This window comes from Ptychodera flava, chromosome 5 (genome assembly GCF_041260155.1).
Source record: "Ptychodera flava strain L36383 chromosome 5, AS_Pfla_20210202, whole genome shotgun sequence".
Lineage (NCBI taxonomy): Eukaryota > Metazoa > Hemichordata > Enteropneusta > Ptychoderidae > Ptychodera > Ptychodera flava.
This window is the reverse complement of record NC_091932.1, coordinates 21,644,584-21,668,998: the sequence shown is the minus strand read 5'-3', so window position 1 is coordinate 21,668,998 and position 24,415 is coordinate 21,644,584. Positions and strand designations below refer to the sequence as shown.

Sequence of the window (24,415 nt, the reverse complement as noted above, 5' to 3'; positions counted from 1 at the left end):
TTTTTTAAATTTTTCTCTGTTAAAACAACATTTTTCACATTTCTATAAGATACCTCCCCGAAATACAATTATTTGAGACTTACTCCTATCGACAGATAGTTTCCACTTAAGGTAGAACGCACCTCGGGGACAGACATTCGGACTCTCAAACTTTTACAATTCTCTTCTGATATACATCATGTGGGGGTTCATTTTAAAGCTCTTGGTGAAAGAAAACTTTTCACCGGCTTAGTTTTTCGAAATTCGAAACTTTTTATTTTTCTCCATAGAGTTAACAGGGATGGCGGCCATTTTGAATTTCTAATATCGGTAAATCTTGGGTAATTTGTTTCTCTAGAATCAAAATTTGCACGGTGACCCCTATTTTAATCTTGATTTTGAAAGAGAATGATTGAAAGATTCTTTTAGGAAAGTTAGAGCAAACGTTTAAGTCTTTTACTTTCGAGGCGCATAAGCTTACTACCTTAAGACGAAGTACTACGAATTATGTCAAAATTAGGTTGTGGTGTCATTTTCTTGAAATTTTGCACAAATATTCTTGGAAGTTGTGCAAGTGCAAAATGAAATAAAAAATGGGGGTCACCACGCTCGTTTCCATGGAAACGGACGTTAAAATGGCGTCGTTAGAAATAGATAAAAATGATATAATTCACTTAAACTAAAGAAAGCAATTATAAAACGCTTAGCAAATGAGTTAATTTAATAAATACCAAGACTTAAGATCCATATCTATCGAATGTATAGTTTTCATGATGTTTGTAAAGATATTTTAACATAAGTATCGATTACAAAAATGACGATATCGAAATCATATCACTACATAATTTTCGAACTTTCTTCCTGTAACTTTGAATGGTGTCATTTTGACCAAACTTGGCGAATAAAATCCTGACATAATTCCATTTAGTTGACACTTTTAATAAAAGGGTGTCCCACGCTACTTTTTACAATATCTCCAGTTGAATGGGTAATATGCGCCATTTAAATGGGAGAGAAATGTTAATTTTCGCTCATATTGAATAAAACCAGCTTCCTAGGGGGTCAAAATATGACAAGGTTATAGGTCACATGTATTTCTGTGAGACTGGGTCAAAAAATTAAGTAAAAGCGCAATTTCAACAATGACAGGTGATGTTAAATACATGCACTACAAAATAACCAATTTGCGGCAGGCCTGAGTTAAATCTGCGCAGAAACGTTCTAAAGCGTGTGCGCGTCCGAATTCGGCGCCCTTTACCTTAAGACGAAACATTCAAACGCTCCAATCATCGCAGTCTTTGTAACCCAATTGGCGTATCACTAAAAGTTGTAACACCGTCAGCGTACAAAGAAGAGCAAACAAGTCGCACAGTTCTTGTGTAATTTGAATTTCATGATTTCCCAAACTCACTAACATATTATTTTAATTCGTTTATGAAAAGAGGAAAAGAAAAGGACTCGGCATGCGCCCTTGTCTGACTCACACAGAGCATTGAAAGAAATCGGTTAGGCCTACTCCATGTCGAGTCTTAACACAAGATTTGACTTCTTTGTACATGGATTTTAGAATATTATACATTTTGCCACTGTCACCATCTTGACAAAGTCTGAATAACAAAAGATTGTTGTTCACTGAATCGAAAGCTTTGGAAAATCTACTAACAAACAAAGAAACGACCTTTTGACCTCTAAAGACATTTCTGTACCATAATATGCAAAACAAAGACATTATCGATGGTGCTACAACCACGTCTAAAGCCATGCAGCTTGGCATTCAGTGATACAACTTTGCTTATTTAACCAATCTCTGCTTTAGGATAAAAGTAAAACTTTTGCTTAAACAATTAAATAAAATGATACCTCCAAAGTTGCAAGGATCTTGTAAACTGACGCTTTATGAAAATGGTACAATTAATCCTTTACTCCGCCCGCTTGGAAAAACACCAGAGTCGAAAATGGCATTGAACATGAAATCTATACTGTAATTAGACTTGGTTTCCATTGCGTTTCGATAAAAATTTATATTCGGGATACCACCTAGGCCCGGGGATTTGCCAGCTTTTAACTTATCGTTTTAAACCCTCTTAAGGAAAGTAAACACATTCTACAATCACATTGCTTGGAAATTGGAAACCAAATGTATAACAATCTAATATGAGAAACACAGACGTAAATCGAAATACAATCTTGTGATGCCTACACAACACCAACTTCTAAGTAAAACAAAGACTCCATCGCCAACTCTACCCTTTCTGACTGTGTTTTCGCTACACGCATGGTAAGCTATAAAAACCATCTAGAATAGTATTTGGCCATTCGGTATGATGCAAAATGATAAATACTTAGATTATACTGTTGTATCGATAATTAAGGACGTCTCAGACTAAATATCATATTTAAGAGTAAAACCGTTGAGGTCCATGACCGCTTCATTCTCTTTTACACATGCCTAACTTGTGGAATTCCACTTTTCCTAATCTTTCCCTGGTAGCTCTGTCTCTCCATGTTTTCCAGTATGGTCCATAGTCCTTACAAGATCTAGGGAACCTGTCAACACACCACTTTTGAGCACTGTGCAGGCACAACGCCAGATGCTCTTGCACAGATTACAGCGCCCCCTACGACCACTTTGTATGGAAAATGTCCACCACATGTTTACAAGACACTTGCCTAAATTTCTATCCTGGGACTATTTCAGTACCACCAGTGTCATCTGATCTTAACATTCTCTTTCCAGCATGCCACAGGCACATTCAAGTCCACCTCATTCAGTACACACACTTTGAACATGGTCAAGTAGTCATGAAAGGTCGTATGTGATAGCACCCCCAAAAGCCGTTTGTGTATTTTCCATGTTCTGATCCTATTTGTTTGAATGAATATATGGCACTTTCTGGATATATCACCATTTCCATTAAATGGGAAAAACGAAACATTTTGTTGCCCATTTGGCACTTCTGGACTTAGAACTGCATTTACAATCACAATTTTACACTAATTAAGTTACTATTGTACATTGACAAAGTTGTATTTGGAGGGGACAATGTCATTGACAATGACTTTTTCTAATGTTCTTTTGCTGAGTGAACGTTTTTAGTGTACGAATAATTAAACTTCAGATCCATATCGAATCGATATTGAAGACTCTGGAATGACAAGGACAACTGGCTATATTGCTTAACTGGAATATGCCACTAGGTTAAATATCACTTAAAATTCACAGAAAATGTACTGTAAAATTTGTCACCCAGAATGCCAGAAAATAGAATACTGTTGATGTCTGCCCAAAATATTGAACTGAATATCATTGTAGGTACACAGCAATAATGGAGCCCTCGAGATATGACCTTTTACTTGTCTGGGAGGCCATCTTGGCGGCCATCTTGAATATGTCAGAATACCCATGGATGCCATGCCACCCGGGGATGCCAGGGTGGCATCATGTAGATCCTGATTCAGCAGGCTTTGAAAATACAAAAACCACTAACAACCATGCATTGAAGAGCCAAAATTTTGGGTTTTGTGCTTGGGCACTGGAGTAAAGTACTCTGTCTGTGTACAATGCAATGTTAGAGCAACCTCGCCGATGTCAGGTCACTGCAAATTAAAGACTCAGTGTTGTCAAATTTTCCGGTTTTGCACTTTGGTTGCATATTTTTCCATCTTTCAAACTGATTTAAACCAGTGTACATGTTGTGTCCATCACACATTCACACACACAATTCCTCGGAGTGAGTGCTCAGTTCTCATATTTTTGCTTGTGGACAGACAGCCTGTTAGACATACAGAAATAAAAATATGCTGTACATACATATACACACAGACAACAGATATGAAAAAAGCTGATACAAACAGATCCTACATGACGTGTAGTGTATTTCACATTTAATACCAAAACTTTTATTATAAATGTTGACATTTTGGCTTTAATCACTAACACATAACACTGCAAAATCACTGTACATGTATTTCTTATACATTTACATACAATATGTTTACACAGTTTTCATAAATGGCAACTGTTTAAAATATAAATGAAAACCATTAACTATATACCAGTTTTCAAATTGATAAAACTGCTTCATCATCCAACAATGGAGAAACTGTCATCAGCCGCAAACAATTATAGTATGAGCACAATTTTAAGGTAAGTTAAAATTGTATCTAATATATATTGTAAATTTACGAAATTGAACAAGCATTTATGCGCACACTAAATGACAGAGTCTGTTAAGAAATACCATTGGTAACAGTGAAAGAAATTGCATTTCAAGTTCTTTGATGCTGTGGTCTGTCAAGAATTTAACACTTTCATCCCCATTTACATGTGTAGAAGTCAATTTTTACCATAATAAACAGTGGGGATTGGGTCATTCCATGGCGTTGAAAGGGTTAAAATTGTCTGATGTTTGAGAGAGATCGCATAATTATGTTTTAGCTTCTGATACAGTTCTTGTGTTTGTCTCTGCATCTCCGTCCTTTGTGTTTTCAGAGAGTTGAGATGTGGCTCTCTCCTTGGCCGCGAGTTCTTCAGCGATTCTGGCTGCTTCCCTGGCTTCCTGTTGTCTCCGCTGTTCTTCTCTCAGCTTCTGTGCTGCAATCTCGGCAGCCTGTCAACACAAAATACAGACTCCGGTGAATGAAACATGGCAAAACGTGTTCAAGAGTGGCCAGTATTTGAGTGGAGCTCACAGACCAACACAAACAAGATCTAAACCTCGACACATTTCTGAAGTTTCATTTTGTTGGCTTCCCCCTTTTTTTTCTTCACAAGTATAACTTTTCAAAAGCTTGATTTTAGCATACAATCTAATGAAAAAACTCACCATCTACAAACTTGATAAGTATGACAAAGAGAACATGATAACTTTTATGCAAGGAAACAAAAATAATTCAGGGACGGTTCTCACACTCAGAATAAAAAAAGTATTCCTTTTCTTTTATCTATCTTGACAACTCTATTTGATGGTGCATTGCAGAAATCACACAACATTCTACACTTTTTTTCAAGTAACATTTCATCTTCTTGACTAAATATCCACAAATCAATGTAGAATCTGAGGCTGACGCAAGTGGTGTCTCTTCAATTTTTGCCTCCCCCCCAGCCACAAACACAACTCAATCAAAAAAACAGTTTGATCAAAGTCTATGTAAATATTTATGCTCAAATACCACGGGACGGATAGAAGCGAAACCATTTGATCAAAAACTCACCAGCTTTTCAACTCGGATTTCCTGCCTTTTCTGTTTGACTTGTTCCATGTTTTCATGTGCAGGGAACAGCTTACGAATAAAGAAGATGTGAATTTGATGTGTCCAGAAGTTGAACTGCCTCACGTCTTCGTCCATCACCTCTTCTTCTAAGTCCTCTGTGAATTGTTGAAAGAAGGAAGTTGTCAAAACCCCATGACCAGCATCCATTTATAATAAATTGACTTCAAAACATCATCACGCACTTTTCTCAGATACTCTTTGAATTCTACCCATTAAATCGAATAGCATTTTACTGATAAATAAAGACAATTATTTGTGGCAGAAAACATAATTTTATAGTTTTTACAGAAAGTTTTTTGCAATTTTCAAAAACCTGTCATATTACAAATACAGATATGTGGGAGGGGAGCCTTTGTGGTATGTTCTACTTAAGCAATAAAGCACACCCAGCGATGATATACCACGAGATTTTGACCAGTTCATGAAATATACGCACGAGAGATGGCGTGTGCATATATGAAGTGAACTGGTCAAAATCGAGTGGTATACTGTCGCGGGGTGTGATTTATTGCTATTATATCATAACAGTATATTGAAATTCTGGCGTGGAACATCAAAAATGGATTTTTTCTCAGGCCAAGAGCTTGTGCATATGCCAGCCGTGGTATATCGCGAATATACCATGGTTCTTTTCGGGTCTCCACCAATCAGATCGCTGTATTTGCACCATCAGTATACTGGTATGATATAATAGACAACAACATGTCATTTCTGTGATGATTCGAATTCGCTTTTGTACTATGTCCACTTTTTGGGTGGAGGGGGGGATTGGGGGATGTTGCACATTTGCATGGAGGCAGCCATACATGTAGTTGTGTGGAACAACCATCAATTTTTTTACATTGTGGAAACCTGTACATCCAATTTCCGTCCCTAGTTAATAATATTTGTATATATATTTCCTTCAGTTAGTACATTATACAAACTGTTTTGGTTTAAAAATAAGATCACGAAAGGCAAAAAAGTTGCTGCTGATGGAACTCAATATAAACCTGCATTTTTAAGATACTAATCAGTGTGCAAAAAAGTTGCTGTATTACTCCTGTCACAATTCCTACACAACAATAAATTAATACAAGTGTTTGTACAATTACGAGAATTTTTATTTCAGTACAACATTCTCTTTTTTCTTGCATAAAAGTGTTCATAAAATTACAAAGAATTCCACTTTTAGCAAATATACTTTGAATTATTTTCATCAAAGAAAGTATATAAGTTTCTAATCGTTTCTTGTACATGTGTCTGAATTGCACAATTACAAAAATTTCAAATTTCATACGTTAATATTTTCAAATGGATTTCAGTAAAACTGTATGCAGGATTTTCATTTCGTTCTTGTGATCATTGGTCACAGGAATCTAGGCGGTAATATCAGTGAACCACAAATAAATCGACTCTACGAAAGTTGAAAAGCAAGTCACAACTTTATTCACTCTCTGAGCTTTAAAATGAGCCCCATGAGTGGTAGACCAAAAAGTATTGTATAAGTTAGAGAGTGTGAATGTCTATCCCACAGGCACATTCTAACTGAACACTTTCATGCCATTTCTTTGTACGGGCAACAATAGTTTGTGCCAATATTTGCAAGGTTTGCATGCTGTTATCATACCTTCATCTGCATCCATGTCTGTTTGTCCGCCCATGGACAGCATAGACTGCAATAGAGGTGGGTGTTCCGAGGACTGAGCCGTGACCAGACTGTGAGACGACTGTGCTCCCTTGGCGTCAAGACTTGGCTCTGAAATAGGGAAACCACAACATATACTGACTGGTAACTTCACCCCAAATGTTGCTGCAAATTTGTAAAGATTGAATCTACATCTTGATGAAACTGAAGTACTGAAGGCAAAAATCTGACAAAAATTAGCTTAGGTATATTTTGTAAAGTGAGAAAAATTGACTTTGGCACTCAAAGGGTTGACCTGTTCACCCTAATTCCCTGAAAACAGTGGCCATGGACTAAACCATTGTGGTGAAGGGGGTTAAACTCACCTGATTTTGAAGCTGCCTTTGTGTCTTGAGTATGTGTGTGAGAGCTGCCTGGATGCAAGTCTGTGTGTGTGCTCACGGCAGCTGATCCTTGGGGCTGTGAAGTCAAAGTTTACACGCATATAGGATCAGAGAAACGCATGTCTGCTAATCCATGTACTCACTAACTGATGATTTTACTCACAAAAAAAGTACATTACAATAATAATACAAGCTTTAGGCTAAAAACTGAGAGAAAAGAGGAATTATAACACCACAAAACAATAAGAGAAGCGTGTCTGATACACCAACGATACATGACTTACCTTGAAATTTTGTATTCAAGGGACACTGTCACTTTTTTGTGACGTCAGATAACATGGAATACTTGCATAAAATGACTCAGTGTACAGAATAACGATGGTACATAACTGCAAAAGTGTCAACAATTACTATTTTGTTGAATGCAAACAGGTGATTTCATCTGTTACCACTAGACAAAATGGATTTTTCTTATTCAAACTTGTTTTACTTTGACATTGAAACTATATAAGAGAAGGCTGCCATCCTTGTCTACGTAGCCCAAATGTCCATCCCCAGGAGGTGTCTCAGTTTCAGCACAGGTTTATTGTTGCTATTCTTGTTTTTATATGTTACACAATGATATATATTGCCAGTAAAGATTTATATAACCAACCTTGGGTGGTTTGGTCTTATCTTAGCACTGATTTTATAAACTCAAGATTTTTTTGTCTCCTTCACTATTTCATGTATTTGTCCTTTGACAATGCTGACTTAAATTTGAATGATCTTGAACTCACCTCATGCTTGGTTGACGACACATCTGTGGACAGTTTCTGTGTCATGTCAGCTGAGGAGACAGCCCTGAGCTGTGGGGATCCAGTCTCCGGTGACATTGTCATTCTCTGAGGGGATCCCCCACCTGTCGTATTCTGGTCATCATTGGTGTCATCAATTATCTGTTTATAAAAATATATTACAAAAAATCACCTTTCCAATCTGTTAAACAACATGGTGGGAAGGCAAACTGTATGGTAAGGTAGTTGGCTCCTCGAAATTGAGAGACTTAAACTTTTTCTCAAACTTTCCCAAAGGAAACGTTCAACCATCCTCATTGGAATCAAGAATGAAAATTGGGGATTGCCATGCAAATTTTGGTTTCTAGAGAAACAAATTACTCAATATTTACCAAAATTTGCTATTCAAAATAGCTGCCATCCATGTGTTTAATCTCTACTGGGAAGAACAAAATTCCTAATTTTCAGAAAGCTAAGCCAGTGAAAACTTTATTTACTCCCATAAGCTTCACAATGAGCCCCCTACAAATGGTAGGCCAAAAGAATATTGTAAAAAATTTGAGAGTGCAAATATCTGTCCATAACGTGCATTCTGCCTTACATGTAACTAAAGGCAAGATACACTGGCTGCTCACTTTGGGGATACATGAACTTGAGTTCCAATTTATATCCAATCCGCTATAATATTGTATCTTTCAAAATTTTATCTCTCCATAGTGTTCATAGTTCCACAGGTACGCATATAACTTTGTGTTGAAACGACAGACAAGAAGTAAACAGATTATCTTTATGTCAACTGACTGTAATTAACAAAACACTTACAAACACAGTTCATATAAATCCTAAAGCATTACAGTGTGACTGAAAAGTGTCCTAATAAAAGTTTGCTACATGTATGGAGTTTCTAACGGACGTACATGTACCAGACTACATCTTCTACATACCGGCATATCAAGACATTGTCACTGAAATCCCACAATGTCAAACAGGAGTCCCATTGAATTTTTGTGGGACCTTATTCCATAGGACTTGTGAGAGATATTTTTGTATGGAATGCAGCAATGGGAATGCAGGTAAACTTCTGTTGGGTTAAGCATCACACAGCGATGACTTACCCCACTAGCCCTGGAAGCTGACGCCTGCGTTGTGGTGCTAAATGAGGTGTGTACATGTGACATCACTGTGCTTGGTCGGGGAGTGTTTGGGTCTTTTAACATCTCTTCTGTGACGTACACCTCCGCACAGCCAATTAGTGCTTCAAAGAATTCCAAAAAGGTCATCTGGGAATTGCAAAAAAAAAAATTGCAGGATTTTAGAATGTATTGAGTGACAGTGAGTGAGTATTGATGCACGTACATAGGACAAAACAGGGGAGCTGCTGAAAAATCTAGTGTATAATATGCGCACTTTCTGCAACCACGACCTACATGAAATGCTGTTCTGATCCTACAGAAAGCTTATTTCAGGACTAAAAAGAATGGAATAATAGCAACATCCGAAGCAGTTAAAGGCACATGAGCTGTAACTGTTTTCATGATTTTATATTTAGATCAAAATTAGTTCATACAAATGTTCTTACTAAGAGATGTTTACTCAAGTATAATTATCCACTGAGTGAGACTGCACGGGGAGGTTTCAGTAAGACAAATAATAAACAGGTGCCGCACCCAAATATGGCCACCTCCATACAACTACTACATGATAAACAGCGTAAATAGTGCATGTACACATTTGAATCTTTACAAATACAACATGCATGGTGCAACTCACTGAAAGGACGGGAAAGGGATTCACTCCACTTTGACAAACGGTTCTCCGTTTTTCACATAACATGGCAAGATTTTGAAAATAGCGGGAAATCTAAAATGAACAAAATCTGTTCAATTTCTTGCCTATTCTGCCAGAAGCAAATGTTGTTGAGACATAGTTAATGACTGTATCGTTCAATTTGCAGATTGCAATGAATATCTGAGGAAATTGCAGGTACATGCACCTTGAGGTTGGACAAATTTCGCAGAGTTGCAGCTCATTGGCCTTTAATTGTACAAAAGTTGAAACATTATTTGGAAGGACGTAAAGTGTGGTCAAAACAACACCACACATCCCCACACATCCCACTAACTGTCTAGAACGCATCATTTGCAAACGTTGTTTGTGTGGATCTGGTGGTGTTGTTTTGACTACGCGGTGATCTCCTTCCAGACAACATTTCAACTTTCGCAGACTTGACGTCTTTATGTTCGACTGATATTACCGCTAAACAATCGTTACACCTGACAGTGTTGGCAAGTGTGCAATTTAGACAGTATGTTTGGTTCCCGTATTGCCAACGGTTCAACGCCAACCTCCATAACTAATGCTTGTTCCTTAGGGCTGAATATCCATTTGATATTGTAGCCACACTTTCATTCTGCTTTCTTGTTTTTGACTGCAAAATCTACAGGAGGAAAACCTAACCTACCTCTAGCTCAAGATTACAGTCAGTTCCATCGTACACTGTTGGGTTATCAGCCGCCAGGATCTTCAGGATGTGTTTAGGTGTCAGTATTTCATTAATGAGTCGGTAATCTTTCAACAGAAACAAAAATCCCCTCATCTTCAGTGAAGGCTCGTACGGATAATACTGCCACGAAAAAAAATGGATCAATGAAGTTGATATCTCATCAACTGCAAAGAACAATTTAAGGGACGAACTCACTATCTTTTGACATTTCTTTGGATTATTTCTCAATAATATACTCAAAGCTGATCATTCTGCTAAAAATTGCTTAAATTGTGTTTACATGATGAAATGTCCCTGAACAATGTATGCAATAATCGTACCATAAAAGTACCAGACAGTCATGAAAATGTGATGTGCTGACCTTTGTGTCAAATTTAGATTGATTCGCATGTTACTGTTATTCATGTTAATTATACATCATTAAACAGGAACTTCCCCTATAAAAGCCAGATTATCATAAATCTATGCAAATGTAAAAAAGTCACGCTACACTGATCGGATGTGTCGTGTTTGGTCCCAGAATCCTATAGTTTTGCCTTGTTGGAGGCATGCATTGTCACTGAAATTGAATCTTGCATATGATGTCTGTGAATACCGGAATACAGCGACTAACTTGAGTCGAAAATAAACTAACAAAATGTTCCAATTTTTTTGGAGAACGCATATGTTTCAAAATGTTTCCCTGTACGACCATTTGACTTCTCTTTGCATATGTCATGAAAGTGCCCATCATGATTATTCAAATTTCTCATACAGTCAAAGCGATGCAATTATATTTCCAAAACTCCTACCCAGTTTATGCAAATAGCTGCGACATCAGTAATCCCTAATTGTGTGCCTACAGTCCTGTAACTTCCCGTTAAATAGAATGCGCTTTGGGAACAGTCATTTACTCTTGAACTGTTTACAATATTTTATAAGTCTACAACTTGTTGCGACTCATTTTAAAGCTCACGGACTTGTTATAGCTTTAACTTGCTTAGTTTTGTGAATATCGAAAATTTAATATTTACCCCGTAGAATTAACACAGGGATGGTGGCCATTTTGCATTTCATGTGAAGGTAAGTACTAGTAATTTGTTTCTCTAGAACCAAATTTTGCTCAGTGACACCAATTTTTATTCTTAATTTTGAAAGGGGAATGGTTTAAAGTTTAGTTGAGGAAACTTTGGGCAGAAGTTTTAGTCTCTCAATTTTGAGGCACGTCCTACCATAAGAAAATGAATGTCAGACAGTCAGTACTGACACAATATATCACTACAGTTCAAACAAAACACACACATACAGAAGTTGATTTAAAAAAAAGTATCCCAATGAACTTGATGAGAATTTGGTACCTTTCTAAGACGACATGCACACTGGAATATCTCCCAGCAATTATCCATGTATCCCAAGGCATTGACAGCTTTCCTGGGTTCATACAGGAATGTTCCCTGCACTGTGCAGGCGTGTGGGATGATATGGTTCTGGATTGCTGTGGATAAACACCATGCTAGTATGCCGCCCTTGCCACTGTGATTTTGAGAGAGAGAGAGAGAGAGAGAGAGAGAGAGAGAGAGAGAGAGAGGGGGACCATCAACTAAACCAACACTGACAAGTGCATCTTTGGCATTCAGCATTTTTTATACACATGTAGCTAGCAATTTAAATCCTCTCAGACTGTCCCGGACTGGGGTAAAGAGAGAGGGAAAAGTTGGTCCCTCTTTCATTGATAAGGAAAACCTTGACAGCAAAATGATGAACAGACAATCATTTTGTCCCGCAAGCAGCTGAAAATGAATTCACTGTATACTGTGAACTAGCTCTTTTAACATCTTGACCAAGTTGTGTGCTATAAATTTGAGTGCTGTAATGTTACACTCTTCTTGAGGGACGGATCAATTTTTTGCATCAAAAATTGCAGCAAGGTCCTACCTATACATTTTCACTATCTACATGTACAGTGTTGTTGGTACAGCAGTTATACTACAGTCTGAGGTATGTTGAAGAAATTTTAAACAGAATGATAGTGACCAGTGCTGACACAGTTGTCCATGATAGATGAACTTCACACTATCCTGTTCCATTTGAACTTGATGGCTCAAGATTCATGAACTTCATACAGCTAGTATGCACCTACACAAAATGATTTCTCTTTTAGTTTGATGTGAAGAAAACTAAGTTGGGTATACTCACGGGTGTTCTTCATTGAACAGATGGTACGACAGAGTGATGACATGGTTGAGAAACTCTCTCATCAGTAATTTATTCAGCGGTGAATGGATCATGTCAGTTGGTGTGCCTGTAACAGCTACAGAAGAAATTGATAGATTTAACTACCTGATCAAAAAACAAAGCAATGTTACCTTGGTGCAGGTATATTGCCAGAACAAAGTGTGTGCTGTACACGTTGTTAATACATTAGCATCAATAATAATGATAATTATGATAATGATAATAATGATAATATTTATGTAACACAGGAGATTTTCCAAGCCCCTTATCTCCATAAGCTCTAGTTGCTGTATAAAGGTGGAGAAGAAGGTAATCTAGTGTCTAAACTGATAAGTCTCTAGAGCATGACAGAAAGATGTTAGTAACTAAGAAGCGGGACTGGACAGTGAGAGAAAGATCATTCTCCGGATGATTTTTTTGCTAGCTGGTGGCATCTTGAGAAGGAAGGAAGAGCAAAGTTGTCTTGAAGGACAATATTGGTGAAGATGATCAGTGAGATATTGTGGTTCCCTGTTGAATTGAAATAAATCATTGCAACTGTACACTTTATGCAGGATGTGATGGGCAGACAAATGGGTGATTTCAGAAGTACATGTAGTTGAAGGATTTTTTTGGCTTTTATACAGCAGCCGTGCTGCAGAATTATGTATTCTTTGCAATGTTTCTGTGAAATGAATGTGGCAGCCAGACAGTGGACAGTTGCAGAGTAATCTAGCCATGAAAGAACAAACACACAAGTAAGTATTTGTGTACATGTAGCTCGAAAGATAGTGATCGTTGAGTGGAACTTATTTGCCTGCGGTGAATGTACTTTTGACCGAGGGATGACGTCAGTAGGTGAAACGCACTTGAGTGAGATGAATGAAAGATCATAAGATCCAGATGAGTGAATGATACGGAAATTGTGTGGAAAAAGCAGAACTAAAAGTTATTTCATTTATGTACGTTGAAACTTTTAATAATGGTTTGGTGGTTGAAAAATCCGAACTTCAATTATTTGTTTTCACCAAACTGTGACGCAAAAATGACGTAAGAACCCACAACTACCCGTTTGTCCTGCTATATTGCTACTGAAACTAACATGGGCGCAATCAACACAGACCTAGCAATCTGTCCATTTCAGCCAGGGTTGCCTCTTGGTGGTGAAACTGACAATCTTTGAGGAATCTCCAGAACTGCAGCCTTGTCATGATAAAGGTGTTATCTGGTGACGCTTCGTGACCGAGTCCAGCGTAGAAGTTGTAAACCTTCTTGAGGACGGTAATATGTCGCAAGATCACAAACATAACCTGTATTGGACAAAATAAAAACAAAAGATTTTTTAAACCTCTCTCTCTGCAACATGATTCATTTGTCAAGAGGAAATTTACGGACACTGTGATAGCGTCAGCTACTGATCGATGGCCACACAAGTTTGAAGGGCAACTGTACATGTAGGTCATAATCTGAGCATTTGTCAGATGCGAGTCCCATACAACTGCCCGCAGTGTGCTTGAAAGTAACGTTTCGTCGCTGAGCGTAACGTTTCATCTTAGAAAAGTTGACATGAGGCAAAATGTATTGATCAGTGTTTCCTAATATATTTGCAGTGTCAATGAGTTGTCTGGAAGGAGGTCAGACAGTGTCAAAACTACATCACTTGATCCGCTCAGACGGTTCCGAGAGGTGTGTGGCTGTGTGATGTTGGTTTGACTACCTCTGACCTCCTTCCAGACAATGTTTCAACTTTTGCAGAGTTGATTTTCTTTATGGTCGACTGATATTACCACTAGACAATAGTTACACCTGACAGTGTCGGCAACTCTGCAATTTAGACAGTATCTCAGGTTCCCATATTGCCAACAGTTCAACACAAACCACTGTATCTCCTATGAACTGTAGTTTACAGTGTACCGTATATTACAATTTACATTACAAAATATATGTATGGAACTATAGATAGAGTTTACATGTATGGTTGTATCAACTTTTAAATTGACGGACTCTTGGTACAATCAAGTACAAGTAATCATCTACATGTATTATTAGATATCAATCTGATGCAGTGACACATTATTTTTAATAGCTATTAATGCTCTCACATTTGTCATCTTTGGATATAGCACAACAATGAACGTGGAGATGGAGAAATATCACCATCACCCTTAAGTTTGAACGAACAAACACGGGTTCAAAGGTTCAAATAAGTAGAACTGTCCCACTGCATTGTGACCTTTGAACTCCTGATGAACTCACTTGTTTCAATTCTTCTTCTCTTTCATCTTCACTGAATTCATTCAGCAGGTGATCAATATCCAAGGTCAGACTTGGTCCAAGGGTGTTCCTGCTCTCGTTACTCACAACAGAAATATTATCAGCGTCTATACCAACAAAATAGAGAAATTAATGAGTTAAGATAGAATGCCCCTCTGGGACAGACAGTCAGACTCTCTGTTCCATACTTCTGGTCCATCACTTGTGGGGGCTCATTTTAAAGCTTTTGGAGTTAGAAAAATTTCCATCTTAGTTTTTCGAAATTCAAAAGTTTATTTTTCCCCATCCCCATGTTAACTGAAACAATTTTCGAAAAACAAAGGCGGCATTTTCCTTACTCCAAGAGAGTTAACATAAGGATGGCAGCCATTTTGAATTTCAAATATTGGTAAAGTTAAATAATTTGTTTCTTTGATACCAAACTGCCCAGTGACGCCTGATGTTTATACTTGATTTGGTAAGAGAATGAGACAGTGAAAGTTTCATTGAGGAAGTTGGAGTGAAGTTTCAGTCTTTCACTTTTGAGGCGTGCACTACTTAAACACTCATGCTAAAATTTTGGTGGAAAAAATTACAGCACTCAAAGGGTTAAATAAATTAACTCCCAATGATAGGTGGTTTGAGTCCATCCTTCGAAGATGGTATTCTGCAATGAAATCAAGATCTGAGATTTAATTAGGGGACTGTCAATAGTCCCTGGTCTCTCTTGAGTCAAGTAAGACTGGTGTAATAACCAATTGCCTTTACCAAATATAAAGTGATTGGTAAATGCTGTCAGCAAGTTCTTTCTAAATGATGCATTTTGAGCAAAGTGCATCTTACCTGCTCTGAATTTTCATCGCTTGGTCAGCAAACTTCAAGGCTAAAAGGGACGGTCAATGGAACACAACACTGGTTTAGATAGGACTTACCAGGTGCAGATGCCACTATGTCCGGAGTCTGTGTGCGGATCTGAGAGATGTCCGGAGTGTTCATTCCATCCATTCTGAACTGCGGGTATTCCAGCATTCTGTCCTGGATGAACATTCCTTCAAAGATGCGTCCATTCTTGAAGGTAAATTTCCCCTGTGATGGCAAGAGTACCATAATTGAATATCAAAACTATAGCATGATATATTTATTTTTCAGCACAGGAACACTTCATAGAACCGGTATAACATATAAAAATGCAAAAAAAAAGAACTTCTGTTTACTGGGAATAATCCATATTGTTACAGAAATAAATTTTTAAAAATTAATTGAAATGGACCACTGGTTGTGTTCACCATGACCGGCTATTACTGATCAGTCAGGCAAACTACCCAAAACAAACCGCCCCTGAATGTCAAAGGTCATTTTCAATGTTAGAGGTCAAAGTACTCAGTGAATGCAGTGTAAACTAAAAGAAACACCAAACAAAGTATAGCTCATGCAACAACTTAGTTTCATTTGAAATTGATTACTGTGATGACGGTTTGACAGAGTTGAATATAATTGAAAGCAGCAAAACTATGAGTATTTTTGTAAGTAAAGATAACTCATACCACTGAAACGACTCTCAGTGAGAAGTGGTTTTAGACCTTGACCTTACCCTGCCTTGTTTCAGGTTGCTATCCCACTCTCCGTCATAGTTGGCGCCGTTGGCATAGTAGAACGTTCCATTACCGTGCCTCATTCCACGGAAAAAGTCACCGACATATCGGTTTCTGAGTGGATACTGCGAGCCAGGGACTCGTTTTAGGTACCACGTATGCTCTCCATGGCCATGCTGTTGATAAAAATTGGAAAGAAATTATAAATCTCATCATTTATCTATATCAATCACTGCATTACTGAATTGTCCAAAAAAAAACTATGAAGATATGCCCTCTTCATAACAAGTTTTGATAGTTATTCAAATATGTGGTGCAAGCAAAACTGCTTGAAAAAGCGTTCTGACAGCTTTTACATTTCATTAGATATGCCTTCATTTTTTCTGTAGCGCCCTCATTGAAGAGATAACTTGTTCTTTTGTCTTTTTTTTTGTATGCCATATACATGTACAAAACCCATCCTACCTGTACTCCATTCTCCCACTGTCCTGAGTAAGACTGGTCAAGATCAATCCATCTCATTGTTCCATGGCCGTGTCTATTGTTGTGGGCCCACTCTCCTTCGTAGACATTTCCAGATCGGTATCTACGGACACCATAACCATGGCGTAGATTATTCACCCAGTCTCCCTCATAGAAGGACAAACCATCAGTATCATACCTCATAATGCCCTGCAAATCAAATCATTATATACACAGGGCATTCATTCTCAAATCAAAGTATTAAAAAAAAACATTAATGATATATTACTAAAGATTGATCAAGGTTTTGAATAGGGCCATTCACAGTTTACGTCACTGTTCTCTCATTTATATGCACAAATAAATATTTGTCTGCATTTTTAGATTACGCTTTTGAAAGATACGCATGCACGAACGACGAAAATACATCTCAGTGGGCGACTGCTGGTGTAACAATGAATACTAAAAAAATATATTCACGACTAGGAGTACAAGCTGCAAAAACAGCCACGCCATGCAACACTGATAAAATTTGTCCGCATTTCAAGCTGCGTGTCGGATGTCGTGCGCATACAGCTTTATTTAGTAACAAACCTGTAACCGTGAACAGCGCTATTCCTGTGATTGCAGAAAAGTAAACTGCATATCCTAGGCCAAAGAAGTACTCTTTGAAATTATTTGCGTTATACTTTATCCAACTTACATGAATCTTGTACCTTATCTATGATGAAGGAGGCTGAACTACACATCCCATTTAACCCTTTCACCCCAGTTCCCTGTATACAGGTCCAACTTTACCATAGAAAACAATGGATTTGGGAGAAACCATGGTGGTGAAAGGGTTAAAATAAACAGCATAGACGAATTGATAGGGATTTAGATTATCTATTCTGTTTCTGAATGTACTGAAGTTACTTCAAACATTACCTGCTGGCAACATGCTTTCAAACTTCACAGGCTAGACTAGAACATAAAGTCTGTATGGTGTACAATCTATATGCATTTCACCATGACAATTTCCCAACATAAAGTTTCAGTGACTAGGCCATATTATCAATAAGACAGCCTTGTAGGTATTCAAAAATACACTAGGTTATTTGATTGATAAAAATTTGATGAAGCTTTTGTCATTCTTGTGTCTGAAGATCTGGTGCTAGCTGAAGTAAATGTGTCGCGCGTACATTTGGACACAAAGTGTTTTGCCTAGAATTGTCACAACCTTACATACATGTAGCTTTTGTCGCAAGTGTGCTAGGGAGCCAAAAGTTGAGTTTTCACCACAGCAAAAGTTTGAGATAGTGACCTCATAAATAGTTTTAAGATAACTTTTAACCTGTTGACCCACAGTTCCTGATAAACAGGTCTACAGTCACCATTGATATGTGCGATGGGTTTGGGCAAAATCAAGGAGGTTACACAGTACCATGTATATAACCCTAATGCTGTAATTTATCCCACCAAAATTTTAGTGCAACATTTTACCAATATTTATGAATTTTTTGCAATCTTATTATCTTCTTGATAATTTTGGACCAAATGGTCAAGAAATTTCATTGGCTATAGTCTTTAATCAAAGTTTTGGCAAAACTCTGAAAAAAGTTGACTGGCGCATATTTCATAAATCGATGGCGAGAAAAACTGACTTTGGCACTCAAAAGGTTAACATCTCATCTTCAAATTTACATGGAAGATTGCTGCTAATCTTTCCTGACAAAAAATTGGGCATGAACATTTTTGAAAGCAAATCCTTCTTGTCTTTAAATGATTAGTAAGAAACTTACTGTGCTGTGTCTTTTGCCCATGTTCCATTGACCTGTATATGACGAGGGTGAAGCTATACAACGGAAAGTGCCATGGCCGTGACGCAATCCGTTCATCACTTCCCCATCATAGGTACTGCCATCGGGCCACTTGTACAGACCCCTTCCAGTGATACGATTCTCGGAAAAGTCACCCTGAAAAGTAAAAGTGTCAACATTTAAAACTGAAAAAAAATGTGCAGCAAATTCAAACAGTTGGGACACCCATGTCCATGGATGCTGGCATTGTCATGCTAAAACCCTGGTAATACTATACTTTGGCTCTGTGATATACCATAAGAGTTGGTAAATCAAGATAGAAATAGAATGTGCCTCCAGTATAGACTTTGAACTTTCAAACTTGTACAATTTTTTTTTGTCTACCACTTGTGGGGGGCTCATTTTAAAGCTCTTTGAGTACGAAAAATTGTTAATCTTAGTATTTTGCAAATCAAAAATTGTATTTTTCTCTATAGAGTTACACAAAAATGGCAGCCATTTTGAACACCAAGTGTTGGTATATGTTGGGTATTTTGTTTCTCTGTTACCAAATGTTGCACAATGACCACTGATTTTTCCTCCTGATTTTTAAAGGGAATGGTCTCCAGCTTCCACGAGAAAAATTTCAGCAAATGTTTAGGCACTTCAATTTCAAGGCATGTACTACCTTAAAAAGGACAAATGCATCAAAATTTCTACCTTTAATCTGTGTGTACATGTAAACTTTTGGACAAAATTTAAATTCACTTTTACATGTACCAAACTAATCAAAACAACTACCTCTGATATCCAATCATAGGGGGAAAAGTACAAATTGGATTTGAAGTTGAAATATTTCACTGCTGCAGCATAATATTTAAAATTTAAGTGAGTGAAATTATAAAAGGAATTGAAAAACAACTTACTTCATATGAAACTCCATCTGCCCATGTGTACTTTCCTTTTCCATGCATTTTGCCTTTAGAAAACTGTCCCTGTGAATGGGATTGACAGAAAATCATGTTGAGGTGTGAAATCATGATCTGGGTGAAGGAAAGGTGATTGACGTCTACAATTGGTATCTGACACATACTGTATGCATAGCAGTTGAAAGTCACGACAAAATTTGGAATTCGAAGATGAGGAACCGACTGGCAATGCTTCTCGCCTTATATTGTATGTACATCAAACTTTAAAACGATTTTTTTTTGTAATTCAGGATATTACTTTAGCCAGAAATCATTCTATACCTCGTTCCCCATTTCAGTGTGTTACTTCAACCTGAAGTAACACTATACTCTGTTCCTTATTTCAGCAGGACTAAACTCAAAGAAAAGTGGAATGGTGCATACTTCTCGGGGACAGACAGACTGTACATCACTTTTTTTAATGTTATTCTTCTTGTGTTAAACAACTTAAAGCTTTGTGAAGCACAAGAAATTTAAATCCTCTTCTTATTCTTGAAAGAGAATTTTCCTTTCACGTGAGAAATAGAGCAAAACCTTGAATCTTTCAGTTTCGAGACGATTTATGATGTGATCTGCTGGTGGACAGAATTGTCCCCGAGGTTATCGTTCGCCCAGTTAAAGCGATGAAATTCGTTTCTTCGCTTCGATAAAGTGTGTATGTCACTGTGCGATGTATGATAGTGAGCATGCGTGCGTGAGTGCTTCACGAACTCTACAACGTGTTGAGCGGTCTCAGTCAGAAAAATGTAACAACTTAGTACGTGGGCTAGAGGGGGTCTACGTGCACCCCCCCCCCACAGGATAACAAACCTGTATTTTTCAGAACCCTTGGGATCCCTAGAATACGAAATGGAATTTTAACAGAAAAAATATAGGGACGCAATAGCTGTTATGGTCATGTTTTGAAGGGTACCGCAAAATCACGATTTTCCAAACCAAATGCATTTTCGTCAAATCTGTCTTCTTGTAAGTCATGTGCTGAGCTCATTTTTTATCATAACCTCACTTGTTTGGTATCATTAGAAAGGGAATTTATTCCTCTTTAAGATGACATATTGCACTATGCAATATCTTCTACAGTTTTTGTCAAATATAACCAAAACTTACCCCTTACCCCAAAATTTAACATTACAAATTACAGTAAATCTCAAATTCTACCAATTTTTTAGCTAGGCATAATAAAAAATGCAATGCTTTGTCTGAAATCTGTTTTATTTGATACAGGGACATGTCAGAAATATGAAATAGACTTTTAACAGAAAAAATATTGGGAATCTACAGCTGTAACAGTCATATTTTGAAGGGTACCACAAAATCATAGTGTTGCAGATTTGCCTGCATTTTTGTTGAAACTGTCTTCCTATAAGTTATCTGCTGAGCTTGTTTTTGAATATAACCTGGCTTGTTAGGTATCATTAGAAAGATAATTTACTAATCGTTAGAATGACATATTGTAACATGCAATATCTTCTATAGTTTTCATGATATATAACCAAAACTTACCCCATACCCCAAAGTTTACATTGAAAATTTCAGTCATAGCTAAAACCAAATTCTACCATTTTTTTAGCTTGACACAAAAAATCTGGCCATTTTGCTATTAAATCTATTCTATTTGTTACAGGGACATGTCAGAAATATGAAATAGACTTTTAACAGAAAAAATATTGGGAATCTACATCTGTAACAGTCATATTTTGAAGGGTACTGCAAAATCATAGTGTAGCAGATTTGCATGCATTTTTGTTAAACATGTCTTCCTATAAGTTATCTGCTGAGCTTGTTTTTGAATATAACCTGGCTTGTTAGGTATCATTAGAAAGATAATTTACTATTTCATATTTCATATTTCTATTTCATATTTCTGACATGTCCCTGTATCAAATAGAATAGATTTAATAGCAAAAACGGCCAGATTTTTTGTGTCAAGCTAAAAAAACGGTAGAATTTGGTTTTAGCTATGACTGAAATTTTCAATGTAAACTTTGGGGTATGGGGTAAGTTTTGGTTATATATCATGAAAACTATAGAGGATATTGCATGTTACAATATGTCATTCTAACGATTAGTAAATTATCTTTCTAATGATAGAATTTGAGATTTTCTGTAATTTGTAATGTTAAATTTTGGGGTAAGGGGTAAGTTTTGGTTATATTTGACAAAAACTGTAGAAGATATTGCATAGTGCAATATGTCATCTTAAAGAGGAATAAATTCCCTTTCTAATGATACCAAACAAGTGAGGTTATGTTAAAAAATGAGCTCAGCACATGACTTACAAGAAGACAGATTTGACGAAAATGCATTTGGCTTGAAAAATCGTGATTTTGCGGTACCCTTCAAAACATGACCATAACAGCTATTGCGTCCCTATATTTTTTCTGTTAAAATTCCATTTCGTATTCTAGGGATCCCAAGGGTTCTGAAAAATACAGGTTTGTTATCCTGTGGGGGGGTGCACGTAGACCCCCTCTAGCCCACGGACTAACTTAGCCGGCTATTGAACCACTCTTTTTTGGGAGTGGAGATTTAGCCGAGCGGTTCTGTCTATGGCCTCTCAGCTAGGCGACTGATGCCGTATGTTGTGGGTTCGAATCCGATTAAATACTAGCCGTACTTCATACGTTAGGGTCAGGGATTTCAACAGTTGCTAGGGACCCGACGCTATCACGTTAGTGCTCTACCAATCGGTTACTCATTATTATTGACCATTCTACAGAAGTCACAACAGGTTATTTGATTGAAATAGCGAAAAAAATTATGTAAATTATAAAACTTATAGAAATATTCAAAGAAAATGAACCGCAACGAGCAAACATTAACATCTAACCGGCTATATTACTATCAAAGTCCACTGCATGCATAATGGAGGTACACCTACCTTGTAATCGTGCCCGCCGCTGAAATACGCCACCCCTTCACCATCGTACATGCCCTTGGATTTCTCGCCTTCATAACTACAAAAAAAGAGATAAAATGTATGTTTATTTTCAAAAATTAAGCCATGACGATGCAAGTGTTCAAAGCCCTATTAAATCCACAGAATCTCAGTGACAGACTTACTGCTCGACGATCAATTCTGTCAATGTTGGCTCGTCGTACACCGGGGAAGGGGTAGGCTCCTTCGGTGGTTCTTCTTCTTGTGGAGGTGGTTCCTCCGGTACCTTTTCCTCGGCATTCTCCTCTGGCTCTTCCTCCTTTTTCTCTTCGACAGGAGGAGGTGGCTCCTCCACAACCTTCTCTTTCTTCGAGCCTTTTTTGTCCTTACCACCTTTCGGCTTAGTTGCCATGTTGGAAGTGTTGTCAACAGCAGCCAGTCTCATTTGCATATTATTGGAACTAGCGCCCTCTATCTATATTAATAGGCTTTCGTTTGTTTTGTCAGGTACCGCACTCATTTTGGTTGGACCACATGTTTTGGCATTTCTTTCTTTCTTTCTTCTTTTATTTCCCTTATTATAGAATTTATTGTGATAGATAGATCATTCTTTTGACAAGCACATAAATGAATAATGGCTAGGACTCAGAGTTCAACATTTTAGCTTTGCTCTCTCTGATTTGTGATCTTCATGTCTGTCTCGTTCACCTCTGTATCACATTTTGATGAATTGCAGGTTACCAGGTAAGTAAAGTAAACATTTATACTCTTCTGAAGTTTGAGAATAGCCTTGTTTTAACGACATGTACGTTTAACATATGCAGCTACTTTATGTGTGCCAATTATTATGCCCAGCCTATCTTTGACCTCTGAGAATTTTTATATCCATGACTTTTCATTTTGTCGGCAGAATGTTTGAACATGGAGGAAATTGAACAATATCACACTTTTTGAATAACTCTTGCCTTTTCTGTTCTCTTCCTTCTTACCCGTATATCATTAATATGTCGTATTTGCAACTTCTAGCGAAATCTTTATAGAAGGGAAGACATTGTTTCCATTTGATGAAAGTTCTACACGTCTAGCTATCTTTGACTACTATGCTTTAGAGCCAATGGTGTGTCCTCATACCCACGTTTTGTATGTACAGTCATCATGTTATTGTCGGCAATCATGCAATGGTTCTACTCCGGAATAAAAAGGACGCGATGCGTTCTACAGACTCAGTACGTCCAAATAATCACGTGATGCCGGTACAAACAAACCCACATGTGTACTAACGCGTATGGAAATACAAGTACGTCTATGCGCGTTTGCGCACATGGCTTTGTTTGTACCGTGGTCGATTCGAATTCCGGGTTTGGCCTATTCGAGACTAATATTAATTTATCAGTTATGAATACTGACGACTATAAGGGCCGGCAATCATAAAAGCTGAAGCACAGAAAACGTAATTCCTTAGTTAGTCGGAGTGGTGAAACCCCAATTTGTTTTGAGTTCGTCAAGATGGCAATAAGGATTCTGCTGTAACGAAAAATTTACCAAAAATATCAGGCCTTGAAACCTGAATTGCGATATTTTAATCGGAACGCATGAAATCGCTACCTGTCATGACCCCGAGTAATGACCTGTCAGTTGCATAATTATGAAACCAACATTTATTTACACGTTTCGGTGCATTTGAACAAGGATATCGACAACTTCTGAACTATAATGTTTGTTTATGTATATTCATGTGTATACTTTGCA

The 24,415-nt window shown here is 37.5% G+C and overlaps 1 protein-coding gene across 1 annotated transcript; it reads right to left on the bottom strand.

Annotated features, from left to right (window-relative positions):
- Positions 1-3,838: 3,838 nt before the first annotated feature.
- Positions 3,839-23,114, bottom strand: LOC139133250 (radial spoke head 10 homolog B-like). Its single transcript, XM_070699761.1, has 18 exons — positions 22,852-23,114; positions 22,670-22,745; positions 19,747-19,815; positions 18,824-18,997; positions 17,046-17,252; positions 16,580-16,756; positions 15,921-16,074; positions 14,992-15,116; positions 13,859-14,045; positions 12,718-12,832; positions 11,880-12,054; positions 10,501-10,662; positions 9,155-9,319; positions 8,043-8,201; positions 7,246-7,339; positions 6,863-6,991; positions 5,194-5,348; positions 3,839-4,589 (listed from the first exon to the last, which is right to left on the bottom strand). The coding sequence occupies exons 1-18, from the start codon at positions 23,109-23,111 to the stop codon at positions 4,407-4,409; spliced, it is 2,766 nt and encodes a 921-aa protein (XP_070555862.1). The 5' UTR covers positions 23,112-23,114; the 3' UTR covers positions 3,839-4,406.
- Between the last annotated feature and the right edge of the window lie 1,301 nt (positions 23,115-24,415).

Excerpts from the sequence above, each read along its gene's own strand:
- LOC139133250 (XM_070699761.1), bottom strand. The coding sequence starts at position 23,111 with ATGAGACTGGCTGCTGTTGACAACACTTCCAACATGGCAACTAAGCCG. Across the intron at positions 18,998-19,746 it reads CAGATGGAGTTTCATATGAA|GGTGACTTTTCCGAGAATCG; the intron begins GTAAGTTGTTTT and ends TTTACTTTTCAG. Across the intron at positions 15,117-15,920 it reads CATAGTGGCATCTGCACCTG|ACGCTGATAATATTTCTGTT; the intron begins GTAAGTCCTATC and ends TTGTTGGTATAG.